This window comes from Dysidea avara, chromosome 2, assembly GCF_963678975.1.
Source record: "Dysidea avara chromosome 2, odDysAvar1.4, whole genome shotgun sequence".
NCBI lineage: Eukaryota > Metazoa > Porifera > Demospongiae > Dictyoceratida > Dysideidae > Dysidea > Dysidea avara.
In genome coordinates, this window is record NC_089273.1 from 26,854,144 (window position 1) to 26,872,525 (window position 18,382).

An 18,382-nucleotide genomic window follows, 5' to 3' on the forward strand; every position below is an offset into this window, starting at 1 on the left:
GGTTTAGTTCTAGTGTTTGAACCAAAAGTTGAAAGAATTTTAGTTTAGTTTTAGTTTTAGAACTAAAATAGACCACAATTTTAGTTTAGCTCTAGTGTACTAGAACTTGAATTAAGTTGTTGTACTACAACTATATTTAGTTCTAGTTCCTTAGAACTAAAACAACACTACACACAATATAGCCTCCTTGAGGTATCTGAATGTTTGCTCCTCACACACTGCGCAAAATTCTTCTAGATTCTGCTTAGACTGAGTTGATTCCGCTTGTCACCATAATTGTTTCCTTTGTAATGTAGCTAGCTACATACTGATTTACGCCAATTAGAAAGGCTGGGCTCCAGACTGTACTTCTAAAGTCAAAGTAAGCAAAAACAACTCACATACTAGTAAAAACAAGTCATGCATTAAGTTCCCTACGTGAAGATAAACACATGGAGTCAGTTATTCCCACAATTAGTACTTCATTACTAATGACAACCAACAAAAACCCACAATCTATCCTTCAATTCGTGTTATCTTTCTTGGGGTACATTTGATTACCTGCTGGAAGTGTCACCGATAACTTGTACAGCAATAGTAAGCTGCAAGCTTCAATTTGAAAAAGCAGTCCGTTCCGTAGTTTAGTCCATTCTGTTCCATTCAGTAGAATAGACCCCACCCACAAAATCCACAATAAAACAGGAATGCATGTTCCAATCGGGCTGAAGTTTCATACGCTTAAAGTAGTGGCGGATCTAGATGGGTTTCTGGGGTTTCGACAGAAACCCCCTTTTAAATTTAGCTCAGTGGAAGTCTAAACACATAAACCGATTGCTGTACTGACAATTTGTCATCTCAAACAACTATATACGACTGTATTTTAGTAGCATGCATGCAGCTGCACTTAACTGACACCATTCATAGCTACTAAACTCTCAGCAACACTTCAATTTTCACCTCCCACTGTATTAAAAACAATCGAGATACTCTAATAGAGCAGTCAAGTAACTACTCTAATAGAGCAATCAAAGCTACAGCTTATAGTCACCATCTTTGCCATAGTTAGCTATAGTATTTACAGTTTAAGGTTACGAAATATTTTAAAATGCGTAGGCGAAACAAATTACAAAACTTGCTTTAAACCAAGAAGGGATAAATAATTTCAACAACTGTGTTATGTTAGCAATACAACTAACTGTACTTGTTTGTTCTTTCTACAGAACAACAACTGTTCTTGGGTGTGTGGTCCACAATAGGGCGATGTTTTATAAAAAACGCACCGCCAAAAATCAGAGTAACAGATTACTGAATCCTTATAATTTCAACACAAGTGGCTAAACAACTTAAATATCTTGGTCCTGTGGAAGCGATTTATAAGTTACTGGTTGTATAGATGTTGTATTGAACTTTTAGTAATTTTTTCGAGTAAAACAAGCTCTTTGAAGGCATGTATCCGAGTCACTGGGAAGAAACATGCCAAAAATGCTTCCACAGGACCTAATAAATTTAATATACAGTATCACTATGCCCCAGAAAAGTCAATAGAGCCTACAGCTTTTGCTGTATTTGGCGGTGGAAAAACATGGTAGTGATAGCTGGAGCTGAGCGATGTGTGGGCTGGCTCACTTGTGTTACTACAACAAATTGTAGTGTTTCACCTGCCTCAAACTACACTGAAGCTACATAAAAACATTAAATATGAAGGGCTTTACCTTCATGTAAAACTTTTTACGTTGCTAGATTGGTTTTATGGGCTTCTCAAAAAGTATCGATAGGCATTCAAAATTTTGAACGATTGCCCGTGACTATACTGTAACCTTAAAGCATTGATTTATTGTAATTGCTAGCTAAACGCAGCCTAAAATTAGAGTATTAAAAATTAGAATCTACAAAATTTCTGGAGAAATGTCAGCAGATTCCTTATTCAGCTATACCAACTTTCCCCTTTTAAAAATTCTAGATCTGCCACTGTAAAGGGCTCATTATGGCGGACTCAATACCAACTTTGGTAGAAATCCGATAAACATTCACGAGTTATGATCGATCATTTGTGTAAAATAAGGTAGAAGGTCTGTCACGCCCACAGGGTAAACCCCTTGGAGAATGAGTTTAAAATTACTATGTAGATGGAGTAACCATCGTTGGAGTGCCTTTTTGTAGTTTGTCATAAAGACCATGGAGATATGACACAAAACCCAACCTGTGTCACCATTACGCGGTCGATTTTTATGAATAAAAAAAATAGTTTTCACGTCTACCTGGCAAACCGCTCAGAGCAATGGACTGAAAATCAGTATGTAGCTGAAATAATCATCATAGAAAATCATTGCAGTATAGTCTAGTCGAAATTTTGTGAACCTAGTAATCTCAAGAACTATGAAGTTTTTTTTCTGATTTATGTTCCAAGGTGGTTCTAGAACAGATTCAGCTTGGTTGCCCAAGTGGCAACTTTGGGCAACTCTAGAAAATTGGCGAAAATTTATATGCAGGAAGTCATAAATTTACATATGAGCTAGTGTTCATAACTCTTCGGGATTTTATACAATCAAAGTAATTTTGGCACCATTGAATTCAGCACATTTTTCTGCACAAGATGATACTAATTTGAGGTCAAAAAACAAATTACGTAATTGGTTGCCATGGTAACGGACGTTCTATATTAATTTTTAAAAGGGAGCAGAAGAGTAGCTACCACTCGTTTTCAGACTTAAGTTTTGGTTGTATGATAATCTACAAGGTTTGATATTGGATCAGGAGTAGAGTAAGTGTAGATTTGATGCATTTGGCTGGTTTTCTAATTAATGCAGTACGTTTTTCTGTTTCATTTTTGTAAACTTTACTTTCAACTTTAAAAAAATTGTTTTTTAGGTGTTTGACATCCTGCAATACATATTTCTGCAACAATTTTCACATTTCTTTTGCTTCCGATGGCTACATTGGGTGATCAAAAGTGCTTTCTTCCAATCTGTAGTAAGTCTGGGCAATTTAGCACTTTCAAACAAAAAGCAGTGAAGAAGCTGATAGAGTGTGCAGTGGAGCGTGGTGACCAGGAGCTTCATAACAAATTGCAGAGCATTCTAAATTCTCATGGAGAACAAGCATCAGTTGAACTCCATAAGAACTGTTATTGTTCGTATACATCAAAGGATCATATAAAGAAACTTGTGTCAAGGAAGAGGAAGGCTTCGGAAGCTGACATCACAGAGGCTCCAACAGCTAGGGTTAGAAGATCACAAGTAGGTGATTTTCAGTTCAAAAATCACTGTTTATTTTGTGCTAAAGTGTGTGAACCTATAAACCCTAAGCATCCTGATAGGTGGGAGAAAGTAGTTCAGTGTGAAAGAAGGGGTATCAAGGATGCTGCACCTTTCAAAGATGCCGTACTTCAGTATTGTGGTGACCGAAATGATGAGTGGGGTCGGGAAGTTGCTATACGCTGTCATGGTGCATATGATTTAGCTGCTGTTGAAGCTCAGTATCACCTTCGATGCTACAATGAGTTCAGAAAACCTTTGAATAATTCTATTGATGTTATTTTGTATGATGATGAAGCCATGAAGTTGCTTGCTAATGAGATGTACGCCAATCAAAAACACTGTACTTGGTCATCAGTTGAGCTGTATGACAAATATCTTAGTTATGGTGGTCAGCTAGAAAGAAAACAGTTGTTTACTAAGTTAGTAACTTCTTTAGGCAGTGATGTGGTTGTACTTAACATTGAGGGTTGTGCATCGATTGTTGGATTCCGGGAATATGTAAGTAAGATGTTTAAACTTACTTATGTTAATTCTGTTGATGAGGAGAAGGAAGATGATTTAGTGAGAAAAATTAAATCTGAGTCGCATAGCATTGTAAGTAGCAGCAAAAGCTATGATGTCGGTGATTTTACCCATGACAAAGCAAAGCAGCACACCAGTGTCACCTTGCTACGGATTATTTCAAAACTGGTCTCAAACGGTGATGTCACTAAGAAGTCCTTGAGTTTATCACAATCCATACAGCATTGTATTACTAGTGCACGCAACCAAACAGCTTTAGGCTTAGCAATTCAGCTTCATCATAAGTTTGGCAGCAGAGATTTAATTGACATATTGCATGATCATGGCTACATAGTTCCATATGATGAGGTTTTACGGTTTCGCAAGTCAGCAGCTAAGTACGTAGAGGAGAATGCTACTACATTACATCAAATGATGGGTCTCACTGAAACAGTTGGTAGTATATTTGGATGGTACGATAACTTCGATTTGCTAGTGTCAACCCCAAATGGTCGTCGTGAAACTCATGCCATGGCTACAGAGTTTCAAATGCATCCTCACAATGGCAGCATAAAACCAGGCATCAGTGCTCTTGAGTTTCCTCGACTCACAATGCAGCAGGCCAAATCTGTAGGCAAAAACAGGGCTATACCACTAATCCATTATGCTGGTCCAAAGCAGGTGAAGCCTCCAGCAATGCTCACACACAAGATGCAAATTGGAATTCCATATGCTGATGTACGTGCTCGGCATACGAGCTTGGTGGCAGCTCAAGAAGCTGATGTTCTTTGGCTGAACAGTCTGAGCAATGGAAGTGAAGCAATAGAGTGGAATGGCTTTAATAATCAGCTTTCTAGGACCCAGGGTGACCTCAAACCAGCTACCACCTACATGTTTGGCCCTCTCATTGATGCCCCACCGTCTCACCCAGATACCATCCTCACAACTCTGACTTACATGCAAAAATCTCTTACTGATATGGGGATGAAACACATTCACCTTACCATGGACATGCAGCTTTTTGCAGTTACAAAACAGGTATGCTGGAATCAACCAAGCTTGTTCCACAATGTGATAGTCCATCCTGGTGGTATGCATATCATGCAGTCCTTCATTGGCTGTATTGGAAAGCTCATGAAGAGTTCAGGTGTTGAAGTGTACGTTGCTGCAGCATATGGAGGGCTAACTGGTAAGTTTAAAAGGTGTTGATGTAAATTGATATTAGTACTATTACTGGTGACTTTTTTGGCAGGTATCTTCAATGGAAAGTCTTGGGTGAAAGCCATGCGAGCTTTCCGTGGAGTGTCAGCCGCACTACTGAAACGATTCCTGTCAACTGGACCAAAGACACTAGAACAGATTGAGAAGTATTTGGAGACTGCTTGCCTCCATCCAACAGGACGTCACTGGGTCTACAACTTTCTTCTTCCGACACTTCTTGTCCACCAATTTGAGAGAGCAGAGAGAGAGGGCAATGTGCACTTGAAACAAGTGACACTGGAACGCATGATGAAATATTTCTTTCTTGCTGGCCATGTCCAATATGCTCGCTATCTCACTCAGTACCTTCTCGAAATGCGTGCTTTAGATACTGAGGGCAAGGTGGATCTTGTTTGTCGACATCATGCAGGTTACTGGAATGCTGTCTCTGCTGATCAATTTGGAGAACAGACGGCCATCAAGATGGGAAAAGGTTCTCTCAGAGGCATGACTCTGTCTCCAGAGTTAATTTCAGAGTGGATCGATGCCTTCCCCATTACTGTTCATGTATCACAGGCTGTGGACACTATGTACTCCTCTCATACACAAGAATTTAAGCAGAAGCAGCACAAGGAGGAGCAGAAACATCGACGTCTTTTGGATGCAGAAGATCGAAGTATGATTGCAGCAGAAGTAGAGAAGTACCCTCATCCTCTAGAAGACAGCAAAATTCATTTGTACAATCCTATAACAGGCCAAGTAGCACCTACTGATGTGAATGTGATGGACTCTTTTTTCATCGGAGAGAAAATGGAGCAGGCATACATCGCCACTCTCCCAGAAGGCTTCCACAATCCTATTTCTAGTCCTATAAAGACAATGTCGATTATTAAGAAACAAGCAAAAGGCAGCAAGGTGAGGCCAGTTATTGACTTGGAAAGCATGTTTCTTCGGCTATTGATGATTGGCCAGCAGCGACAGATAAAGCTTGAGCACCTTTTTACATATGAGCTATGTTCAGTTCCTTCATCACTTCTAGATGAACACAGTTGTCTCCGCAAAGCCAACAAGTCTGCTCTAGTTAAACGTCTTGGAGTGCTTGATGTCTTACCAGTAACTCCTGAAACTGTTGTAGTGGATGTTTCGCAGCTATTTTATCACACTGTGTGGCCACATGGTGGTAATCTGTCTAATTTGATTGCTTGCATTCAAAGTAAGATTAGTCGTTATCCAGATGCTACTGAGAAAATCATTGTATTTGACAAATACAATGACACTTCTGCCAAAGATCATGAGAGAATGCGGCGTGCTGGGGAGGTGGTAGTTGACTACGAGCTCTCCATCACTAGTCCCCTTCCCAAAAGAGATGCAATTCTCAAAAGCAAGAACAACAAGCGACGGTTGGCAAGTGTGTTGTGCACCTTCAGCATGGATAACAATGTGACAATGGAAACTAGGGATGATGGTGCCTTTAGTCATGATGAAGCTGATGTCACAATGGTTTCGTATGTCATACAGGCTGCTAGCCATGGCAAGAGTGTGATTCGTGTTCTTAGTGATGACACTGATGTCTTTGTTTTATTGGTCTATTGGGTGCATCGAGCTGGACTGCAATGTAAGGTACAGATGGAAAGATGGGATGGGACAGTGCTGGACATTAATGCTACTTGTGCTGACTTGGGCGAAAAATGCTTTCAGCTCCTTGGTATGCATGCCCTAAGTGGATGTGACACAGTATCGTACCCATATGGCAAGGGTAAAATCAGTGCACTTAACACCCTGCTTACTGGAAACTTCCCAGGTTTAGCCCATGAACTTGGTGAGGTAGACGCCACCCACACTGATTTGATGGAAGCGGCTCAACAATTTTTCTGTGCTCTTTATCGTCAGCCTAGCGGGACCTCAATGGAAAATGCTCGTTTCAAACTATTTACTAAGAAGAAGAAAGCCACAAAAATCATGGCTTTACCTCCAACATCTGCCAACCTCTTGCTGCATGTTTTGCGGGCACATCTACAGGTAATGCTATGGAAAGCAGCAGACCAGCAGGCACCACCTGACCAGTCATCAGACATTACCCACTTTGGATGGATTATCCAAAATGATATTCCGATTCCTGCAATTGCTCCAGGTGCTCCAGCTCCACCTGAACTAATTGACTTAATAAAGTGTAGCTGCAAGGCACAAGGCAAGCGATGCAGTTCTGAAGCTTGCAGCTGTCACAAAAAGCATGTACCATGCACTTCCTATTGCAATTGCTCTGGTGGAGAAGACTGCTGTAATCCACACTCTGTGAGACCTGGAACAAGCAGTGAAGAAGATGAAAATGAGGCAGATGATGACTATTTTGAAAGTGACACTGCGATCGAAGATGAAGAGGAAGGAGAGTCTGGTGATGTTCATGATGAAAACTGCATAATTGCTGAAGAGGATTTTGAATTAGACATGCTCTAGCTACTTAGCTTTGTTTTATAGTATAGTAATCTCAACCAATCATTCTAAATTTTTGTATATAATGCTATGGTGGAAAAAATGACATGAGAAAATATCTACAAAAACCATAGCTAACCGTATGCTAAAAGCATCGTGCATTAATTTTTGTAGTGAATTGTTTCTGCGGTGGCCATTTTAAATTTTCACTATGTTCTACACCTCAGATTCAAAAGTTAACACCAGAAATGAATTCTGCACCCCCAATAACCCTATATTAGACATATTACACAAAAAAAGTTTTTCTGTTGGAGCCGGTCATAGTCATATCGGCCATTTTAAATTTTCACAATTTTCCAGAGTTGCCCAAAGTTGCCACTTGGGCAACCAAGCTGAATTTGTTCTAGAACCACCTGGGAACACAAATCTGTAAAAAAACTTCATAGTACTTGAGATTACTAGGTTAATGTATTGAGTCTATGAGACCACCGACTGGACTAACAGATCATTACCAGAAATAGTTGATCATTGACGGTTGCATGGCTTCGATTGTTTAATTAGAGTGTTTTATCAGTTTTTCTTTAATATCTCAACAATCTTAATTAGTCACATCTTATTATAGGTAAAAATATTTTCTTACATATATTTCCTTTCATTTGATCAAGAAAAAGTTCAACAATGTTTTAATTTTCTAGTTTTGGTTTTTAATTCTATTATTAATAGGCTTCAGTTTGCCATGGTGATTAATGTGATTATTATAAAATAAACTATCACAAGTGTTGAAGTACTAGTGGAAAATGACTTTTTGACCTATAGCTAAAGCACAGTGTATTCACAAGTATCATCAAAAGGTAATACACTTTAATATAACATACAGCAATACATCTTCTTTTGTTGAATATACCAAACTCAGATGCAGTAATAAATAAACATTTTAAAAGAAATATTCTAAATCTATCATGTCTGTGTTGAAATTTATCCAAAGATAATAAGCACCCTAATAGAGCACTCAATGGCCAGATATGTATGTAAATTTCTGGTGGATTGCTTGAATGTGGTTCGTGGTTTGCCAATCATTGTATATGTGACCGGATCTTGGAAACCTACCTTTTGGGCACAAGCAAACTTTTTGGGAAAACTCAAATAAAAATTTCAACACTTTATTTTAAATTCATTTTTTTACACATTTGGAGAAAGCAACTATTAAACCTTCTTGCTGTGAAGTTTCACACCCATAGCTTCTTTTTCCTAAGAGATATGGATGATTATATCAGACCATGTAGTAATTTCACATGCGTGGGATAACAATTAACTTACAAATTGGGTGATTTGTTCAGCGGCTGGAATAGCTAAAACTTAGTCTTAGACAATGACACATGGCATTTAATTGCAGAAAAGTACCAATATTACTTCATTAATCTATCAGAAATGTATTTTAAAGTATTTTAGATGGTAACAATGGAATTATTCGTATACAAAGTGATTTGTCACCATTTGTCACCCTTAATCACTCACAGAATTCAATACATTACCATAAAAGTTAGTTTGTAATGTACAGGACAGAAAATTGGCCATATCTCAGTAATGCTTCAAGATATTAAGCTGAAATTTTAACATAAGATAGATGAGCACCTAGTACCTCATTTAAACTATAAAACAGAAAATTGACCAATGTGCCAAAAAGGTAGGTTTTCCAAGATCAGGTCACATATATGAGTTGGAGTTGTTCCACACAGCTTGCACAATATTTAGATGTCTGCATGATGACACAAGATTAAGTGAGACCTGTAAAAGAACAAGCAGGCAGTGAACTTAACCTTATATTAAACACACATGCAACTAACCTGGAACATCGGTCACAACACCAAAGACAATTGCTTGGATATCTATGGAGTGACATGTAATTAATCAGCACTAAACAGAATCTACAACACAATTGTGATCCAAATTTTGAAAACCATCCTTTTGGACACATGCAAAATTTGCAGGAAACTCAATTGAAAATTTCAGCAATATTTTTTACATAAATTTTTTACACATTTGAATAAAGCAACTATTAAGCCTTCTTCGTGTGAAATTTCACACCCACAGCTTCTTTCTGCTAGGAGATATGGATGATTTTATCAGACCATGTTGTGATTTCACCATGCATAGGACAACAATTAACTTACAAATGGGGTGATTTATTCAGGTGTTAGAATGGTTAAAACCAAGTTTTAAACAATGATACATGGCATTTAATTGAAGAATAGGACCAGGAACACTTGATTTAACTATCAGAAGTCTCTTTACAATATTTTTAGACAGTAGGAATAAAATTACCTTGTCACAATTTGTCATGCTTAATCACCCACAGAATTGAATGCATTAATATGAAAAGTTACTTTGTAATTTATTAGACAGTAAATTGACCATATCTGGAACCCTTCAAGATATCAAGCTGAAATTTTGACACAATATAGATAATCACCCAGTGCCTCATTTTAGCTACAAAAGAGAAAATTGACCAATGTGCCAAAAAGGATGGTTTTCCAAACTTGGGTCACAATTTTCCTTTCTGCAAGAACTTTTTAGCACCAAGTAAGATCTCACCTACAACAGAATTTCTCGATATTAACTAATATGTGGTGTATGTTTGTGAACATGTGTGTATAGTGTTTGCACATTTTGTGTGCATCTTGTGCTTGTATATGTGACTGAATTTGACAAAACAAGGCTTCGACGCACAAAGCTTTGTTAGGAGATATGGCGATTTTAAGGAATCATTGTGTAATAACTTCCCAGTGCCTACAGCTGTGCAAACAAAATTTGCACCAATTGTTCATCTGTTCACTAGCTATCACTGAGTGGGTGTATACATTTCTGATACCCAAAATTTGCCCTGTTTTGAGCAGCTTTTTTCGAGCGGGTAATAATATCACAGATGGTAGTAATAGGGTGGGAGGGTGGGGGTGGACGGTTGTCTTAATATACGGGTATAAAATGGAGTAAGAAGACGATTGGAATCCAGAGGCCAAGTTTGGGCTCTCCATGGCCCTCCATGGCTCTCAAATTACTCCAAATTGACTGAGAACACTATTGGCGAGCTCTCTGTGAAGTCCCAGCTCACTACACACCATTATCACAAAGCCATGGCCATTTAATGGTGCCAATCTCACACTCGTGGCTTTGACAGGGTCGGAAGAAAGCTGCTACAGAAACCAGACTTGTCAGTGCTGAAGGAAGTACAGTGTGAAATATGATAGTGTATTAGACCAGCAATCCATTTCTGGTAAAATCGTAAGTTTGATTTTGTGTGTGTGGAAGCCTGGATTTGTGAAATCCGGTCACATAGAATGTAAGCATGTGTTTGTATGTAGTGAAATAAAAATAATAGTATGATGTTTGTGATCTCTTTCATAACCCTTAGCAAGGAATCTAGCTCTATGAGTGGCAAACCAAGTGGATAAGATGTCCTCAGGACACTATGGCAGTGACCATAGCAGGTTTTATTCATTGATAAGTACAGAATGATTGATATACGTACTCCAATAGAACAGTCAAGCAACAAATACTCTAATAGAACAGTCATTGAACAATATAGCTAAAAATTTACATCCCTGTCTGAAAACACTTCCAGATCCCAGATGCAACCTCAGAGTTACTATTTCAAGATGGTGGCATTCCCCAAGATCAACTAGAAAAGCATGCTTTGCAAATAAGTGCTTTACACACATCTTTGGTAACCCTGACTGTAGTCATTACTTGGCATGACCAGTAATTTCCACTGGCCCTTGTCCTAATAAAAAAAATTAACAGCTACTATAGGAATGTATGTTATACGCTCACCACCTATCAACAGATTTGTGTTTGGTTGCAACACCTCTACAAGGCAGAATTCATCAAACACCCCCTATGGCTTGAACATTGGGTCTGTAAATTATATAACTGACAAAAATTAGTGATATACCCCTCAAAACACCTTTGCCATATAAAAGGCACGTCCAAGAAACTACAAGTATCTGTAACCCCATGTAAAAACAGATAAGCTATAGAAAACACTCCATAAAATTAATGAGTAACTGAAAGAGCTGATATAATATCTATATAGCGTGGCCAAGAATCAATAATGTTACTACAACTGATTATGATTACCAAAGATTACCTTAGCTGTAAAACAGGAAGATAAAAGTAACTGGCAACCAAAACAGCTGATGTCTGAAGTGGCCATGAATAAAAGATAGGTTGATATAACTTACTACAATTATTAACTTGCAACATTGAATCTTAATCATTCAACTGTGTTCTATACATTCACCCTTGCTACATCCTAAACTAATTCTTTGTAACTCTAACTGGCTGGTAATTTGGTCACCTTTTTCAATAGTCAGAGTAAAGATAAAAAGGCAGCCAAATTACCAGCCAATTACAGTTAAAAAGAATTAATTTAGGATGTAGCAAGGGTGAATGTATAGAACACAGTTGAATGATTAAGATTCAATGTTGCAAGTTAATAATTGTAGTAAGTTGTATCAACTTATCTTTTATTCTTGGCTGCTTCAGATATCAGCTGTTTTGGTTTCCAGTTACTTTTATTTGCCTGTTTTACAGCCAAGGTATTCTTTGGTAATCATAGTCAGTTGCAATAACATTATTGATTCTTGGCCACTCTAGATATCAGCTGTTTCAGTTACCCATTAATTTCATGGAGTGTTTTCTACAGCCTATCTGTTTTTACATGGGATTACAGATACTTGTAGTTTCTAGGACACGCCTTTTTTACAGCAAAGGTGTTTTTTTGGGGGGGTATTATATTGCTTATAGCGTTCTTAAATGTTTGGAGATCTATTGTGTTGATGTTAGGGAGTTCCACTGAATAAGTGCTCGAGGGAGGAAGGAGTATTTGTATACATCAACTCTTGTTTGCAATTGAGTTAGCTTGATAGGATGTTGAGCATGGGTGTAGGACACTGGAGTTGGTGACGGTAAGCAATGATCAGGTATTGCTAGTAAGTTCCCGACAATCTTGAATTGGAAGGTGAGCCTAGTAATTGATCTTCTGCTTTGAAGTGTAGGCCATTCAAGACTGGTTAAGTTAACATGTCTGTGATGCTATCATGGTTTTGGTTAGATCTGTGCCAGGGTTTGTTCAAAACGAAACGAGCAGCGCGGTGCTGCTAGTTTACTAATACTAGTGTGATGATAGGGATCCCAGATGGCTGAGCAGTATTCTAATGATGGTAAGAGCAATTGTTTGTAGATGTGTTCTTTAATTTATGATGGTGCATTGTGGAGATTTCTTTTTAAGAATCCAAGGAGTTGATTTGCCTTGTTACAGATGTAATTGATGTGAGGATCCCATGATAGTTTGTGGTGGAGATGGATTCCAAGGTAATTGTGTTCTAATACTGTAGCCAGTGGAATGTTGGACATTTTGTATGTGAAAGTACTCTTGTTATGGTGTGTACATTTGAAGATGTTGAATTCCATCATCCAGTCAGTTGCCCATCTTGTTAGTGAGTTTAAATCATCTTGAAGTATTTTATGGTCTTGTGGTTTTTAAATGGTTTTGTAAATAAGAATATCATCTGCAAAAAGATGGGTTTCACTTTGGATGTTGGCAATGATGTCATTGATATAAATCAGGAATAGAACTGGTCCAAGACAGACCCTTGGGGAACACCAGATGTTACATCATAAATGGATGATTTAGAACCTTCTATTATAACATGTTGTGTGCAACCATGAAGAAAGGATTCAAGCCATTGTAATACATTCCCTCTTATTCCATAGTACCTTAGTTTGTAGAGGAGTCTTGAGTGAGATACTTTATCAAAAGCTTTAGAAAAATCTAGTATTGCAGGATCAACTTGTAAATTTGTGTCTATTTGTTTGGCAATGTCGTTGATGGTGATAAATAATTGTGACTCACAAGAGTGCTTATACCTAAATCTGAACTGTCCGACAGAAAGAATATTTTGATCTATCAGATGTTTCATTATTTGACTTACTATAATGTGTTCCATTGATTTGCATAATACCGATGTTAATGAGATGGAACGATAGTTTTTTGGGTCAGATTTTTGGCCTTTCTTGACTATTGGACTGACATAGCCATGTTTCCATTGGGATGGTTCAGTTCCAGTTACTAGCGATTGTTTAAATATGTGAGTAAGCATAAGAGAAATTTCAGCTGCTGTTGTCTTTAGTACAAGTGGATGTATAGAGTCTGTAACCTTTCACGAGGCCCCCATCTTTACAAATTGCATTAGCATTTCTCTTCCATGTCTGCTAGTAGAACACTAATTGATAAATAAGCGTAACTTGTTCCACATGCTAGTTGGTGTAACAAAACATCGCGATCATTAGCATTTCAGATAAGCCTTCAGACGAACAGCCAGACAAAACAAAACCAGCCCCAAGAGATAAATAGATTCCTTACTATAGACTACACATGTAAACTACTTTAATTACTCAGCTAAAACTACTAGTACTTTCACCTCACCTTTTGCTGTTGCTATGACTGACTGGTTACTAAGCATTATCACGTGGTGCACATTAATTAGAGTTACTAACAATTCATGCAGTTTCATAGGCTGTATCCAGAAAAGTTATATCCCATCCAAAAACAACTTATAGCTGTAAAAAAAGTGCACGTCCAAGTAAAGCAGAGTTAACTGCGACAAAAAGTAATGATATCATAATGCGGCCATGTGCGAGGTGTGCAAGTTGTAAAATTAATATTAGCTAATCAGATAATACAGTGTTATTGTTAAAGTGTTAATTAGAACTATGTGATGCTGCTAGTTTTTAAGTGTGTGAGCATCTTCATAAATGCCACATAAATTTAATTCTCAATAAAGCAATGTGTATAGATTCTCTGATAGTAATAAACACTGTGAAAAAGGTGGGATATAAGATGGTATTTCCAGTGGCTTATTGAATACAAATAAGCCTTAATATAAATCCTGTATTATACTCATCTTATACTTTAGTATAATGCATACTATAATATTGCATGTATGGTTTCAGTTTAATTACCACAATACTTGAAATAGCTTATATCTGATATAATTCCCACACTATACCATCACATATATGGTTTCAGTATGTTTAACACATTAACTAAAGCCTTATGTGGGATTGCTAGTATAATACAGGTTATACCAAACTTTTTTGTATTCAATAAGCCACTGGAAATACCATCTTATATCCCTCTTTTTTCACAGTGAAATAGTTTGAGTTTGGCCACCTTTCCTTTGTTCATAGCATTGCTGTATACAGGAAAGGAGGCCAAACTCAAACAATTTATTACTATCAGAGAATCTATACACATTGCTTTATTGAGAATTAAATTTTTGTGGCATTTATGAAGATGCTCACACACTTAAAAAACTAGCAGCATCACATAGTTCTCATTAACACTTTAAAAATAACATTGTATTATCTGATTAGCTAATATTAATTTTACAACTTGCACACCTCGCACATGGCCGCATTATGATATCATTACTTTTTGTCGCAGTTAACTCTGCTTTACTTGGATGCGCACTTTTTGTACAGCTATAAGCTGCTTTTGGATGGGATTTCAATACTTTTTGTTAGAAGAAGCAATGCACTGTTGATAACAGTAGGTGAGTTTCCATGGTTTTGACAGAAACCCCAGATTACAGTGACAGAATATTAAAATATAACTAATTTTAGTGGCCAGGGCCGCCCACATTGGGGGTAACTGGGGTATTTTGTCCCCTACCACAGCCCGAAAGGGGTCACTTGAATACCTGTTTAAAGAAAGATCGATATACTCTAATAGAGCAGTCAGGATCTAGACCCTTCCTTGCCCGTGGGCCCCTCTTTAACTCTTTTCCCTGGGCCCTCTAATTTCTCTGGACGGCCCTGTTAGTGGCATGCAACTGCAGTCAACTAACACCCATTTTAACTAGTAAACCCTTAACAACACTTTGCCTTTCATCTTGTACTGCATTGAAACGATCAAGATACTCTATTAGAGCAGTCACAAAACAGCTGTAACACAACAATCAATATTTAGCATAGTTACAACTTCTGCTTAGCATCGGATTGTATAGTTTAAATTACTAGCTACTTACAGACTTTACAATATAAAAATATGGTACTTGTAAAAATGTGACTGTTCTATTAGAGTATCTCGATCTACTTCAAGCATTGACTAATTCAAGTGAAGAAGCTACGCCCCTGCCAAGAGATCTTGTGAAATGAAATGAGAATAGTAAAAAAAAAAAACAAATAAATCTTGTGGCCCAGACAACTGTCACCCACGTGTGTTGAAAGAAATCAAAGATGGACTTATTTTACCCCTCTATCTCCTATTTAATAAATCGTTACAGGAGTCCTCTTTGCCTTCATGCTGGAAACTAGCAACAGTCACTGCCATTCATAAGAAAGGTGATACAAATCTTCCTAGCAATTATCGCCCAATCAGCCTTACTTCAATATTTTGCAGAATGCTTGAGTCAATTATTAAAAATAGGATAATGTCTTACTTCCAAGCAAATGACTTTTTTGCAATGAGCAACATGGGTTTCGTAGCAGGAGATCTTGTGAGACGCAGCTATTGACTGTTATGGAACACTGGACTAGGTGTATTGATGATGGAACTAGTGTTGATGTTGTGTACCTAGATTTCCAAAAAGCTTTTGATAAGGTTCCCCACAGACGTTTGCTGACTAAGTTAGAAGCATATGGTGTTAATGGCTCGATACTTCATTGGATTAAAGCTTTTTTATCAAACAGGAAGCAACGAGTAGTTGTTCGTGGAGCACTCTCTGAGTGGTCTACTGTCACTAGTGGTGTCCCGCAGGGTAGTGTGCTTGGTCCCATCTTATTTATTATATATGTCAACGACCTACCTGACTGTATACAGAGCTATTTGGGTATCTTTGCTGACGACACAAAACTTTATCGCCCCATCTGCTCATCTGAAGATTCCTCCATTCTGCAAGAAGACATTGATGCCACTTTGCAATGGTGTGACACATGGCTATCCTTCCTTAACCTTCCTAAATGTCACTACAGCACAATTGGACATTCATCAAACACAGAGTATTATTTCTCATCTGAAAATGAAGCAAATATGATCTCCATGGTTGTGGAGGAAAAAGATCTGGGTGTAGTATTTGATAAAGATTTGAAGTTTACATCTCATGTTAATCAAATTGTAATGAAAGCTAACAGGGTATTGGGAATTATTAAACGTACCTTTGCCTCCAGGGATGCCAACACAATAAGATTATTATACGTCACTCTTGTTCGCCCAATTTTGGACTATGCGTCAACTGTCTGGAACCCTCATCTTATGAAAAACATTCGTAAATTAGAAGCAGTTCAAAGAAGAGCCACAAAACTTATACCCTCCTTCTATAATTTGACATACTCTGAAAGACTCCAAGAACTTAATCTACCCAGCTTACTTTACCGTCGAACCAGAATGGATCTGATTATGACTTACAAAATCCTGAACAATTTAGTATCTGTGGACAAAGACTATTTTTTTACTGTTAATACCAACCCCACCCGATCAAATGGACTCAAACTTTACAAAAATCGCTTTAACACTGCTATTAGAGGTCATAGTTTTTCACAGAGAATCGTCAATGATTGGAACACCTTACCCCACGAAATTGTATCTGCACCTAATGTACTGATCTTTAAGACTAAAGTAGATGTATTTTTATATGACCGCCGGTTTGATTTTATTTAGATGTATTGAGATTGGTTTTTATAAGACTTTGTCTTCCTTGTACCAATTAACAAATAATAATAATAATAATAATAATAATAGTAAAGAAAAGGCACAATAGAGGGGCGCGTAATTATGTCCTGTTGTAAATAAACGCCTTTAAAATTTATATTACTACTAAATAAACGCACCAGAATAGGCTTGTGTGGCTGTTGTCTCCAAGGTTGTCTCATTACTTGTCTTTTCGTGTTGAAGGGATTTAGTCGCAATTGGTGAGTTTAACTATACATGTATTTGTGTTGTAAAACTTAATTGTAAAAAGGCGATTAGCACATATCATGATAAACATGTATTTGTCACAGTAGAGTCTCTCACGAAGTCACGATTATTACGAGACATTGGACCAGGGTAAAAAATTTACTGCTATATTTAGAGGTTGTAGCGTTTGTATATCTTAGTATCTTTATAATAATCCCCCATGACCACTAATCACTAATAGTACAGCAATGTGATGTATATTATATCCACTTGTAAAATTCATGTGCATTTCATAGAGTGTCGATAAAATTGTATCCACGACCATATAAAATGGAAACATTATTTTCATAGGTAACAAAAGAGTTCATGTGCTTTTTATAGAGAATGCAGGATCACTAATGTCACCCATGTTTGTAAATTCATAGGAATTTCATAGAGTATTGTGATAAATTCATGGGAATTTCCCAACACCATGAATATACCATGAATGCTTTTCAGGGAAAACTCATGTGTAATTTATAAAATTCATAGATTATTCATGGTGATTTCATGGTTAAAAAAGTTACTAGTGATAATGAGTAACTTTTTTGCTATGATGGTAGAGTGTACTGATATGTTACACTGAGAGGTAGAGGAGACAAATTTTAGAAGGAAGGGCAGCCCATGATGGTGGGGGATCTGAGGATACATACACATTATAATTAGTGTGCTTTTAACATGCAGAGCATGCCAACTATGAGGATCTGCTGGGGTATACACTATGATGCCTCACAGGAAATTTATCCCTTTGAAATGAATTTGAGAATTACTTCAGAGTTTCATAAATTCATCCCTTAATATTTGACTGTTGTTAAAATGATGACTGCTCTATTAGGGTATTTATAGATTTAGATTTTTAATAAGCATGTGTATATATATGGGATAATATGGTTAACTGCATATGGACAAATTTTAAGCTCAAATTTTAAGCTCTCCATATACAAGAGTATAGCTAGTTAGATCACATTATTATAACTTTATGTAACTAAGATGGAAAACTGGAGAACGACACATCACTACA

General features: G+C 37.3%; 1 protein-coding gene across 1 annotated transcript; it reads left to right on the forward strand.

Annotated features, from left to right (window-relative positions):
- The first annotated feature begins 2,324 nt into the window (after positions 1–2,324).
- Positions 2,325–7,859, forward strand: LOC136246979 (uncharacterized). The gene is made up of 2 exons (XM_066038575.1): positions 2,325–4,926; positions 4,990–7,859. The coding sequence occupies exons 1-2, from the start codon at positions 2,907–2,909 to the stop codon at positions 7,389–7,391; spliced, it is 4,422 nt and encodes a 1,473-aa protein (XP_065894647.1). The 5' UTR covers positions 2,325–2,906; the 3' UTR covers positions 7,392–7,859.
- Positions 7,860–18,382: the final 10,523 nt, after the last annotated feature.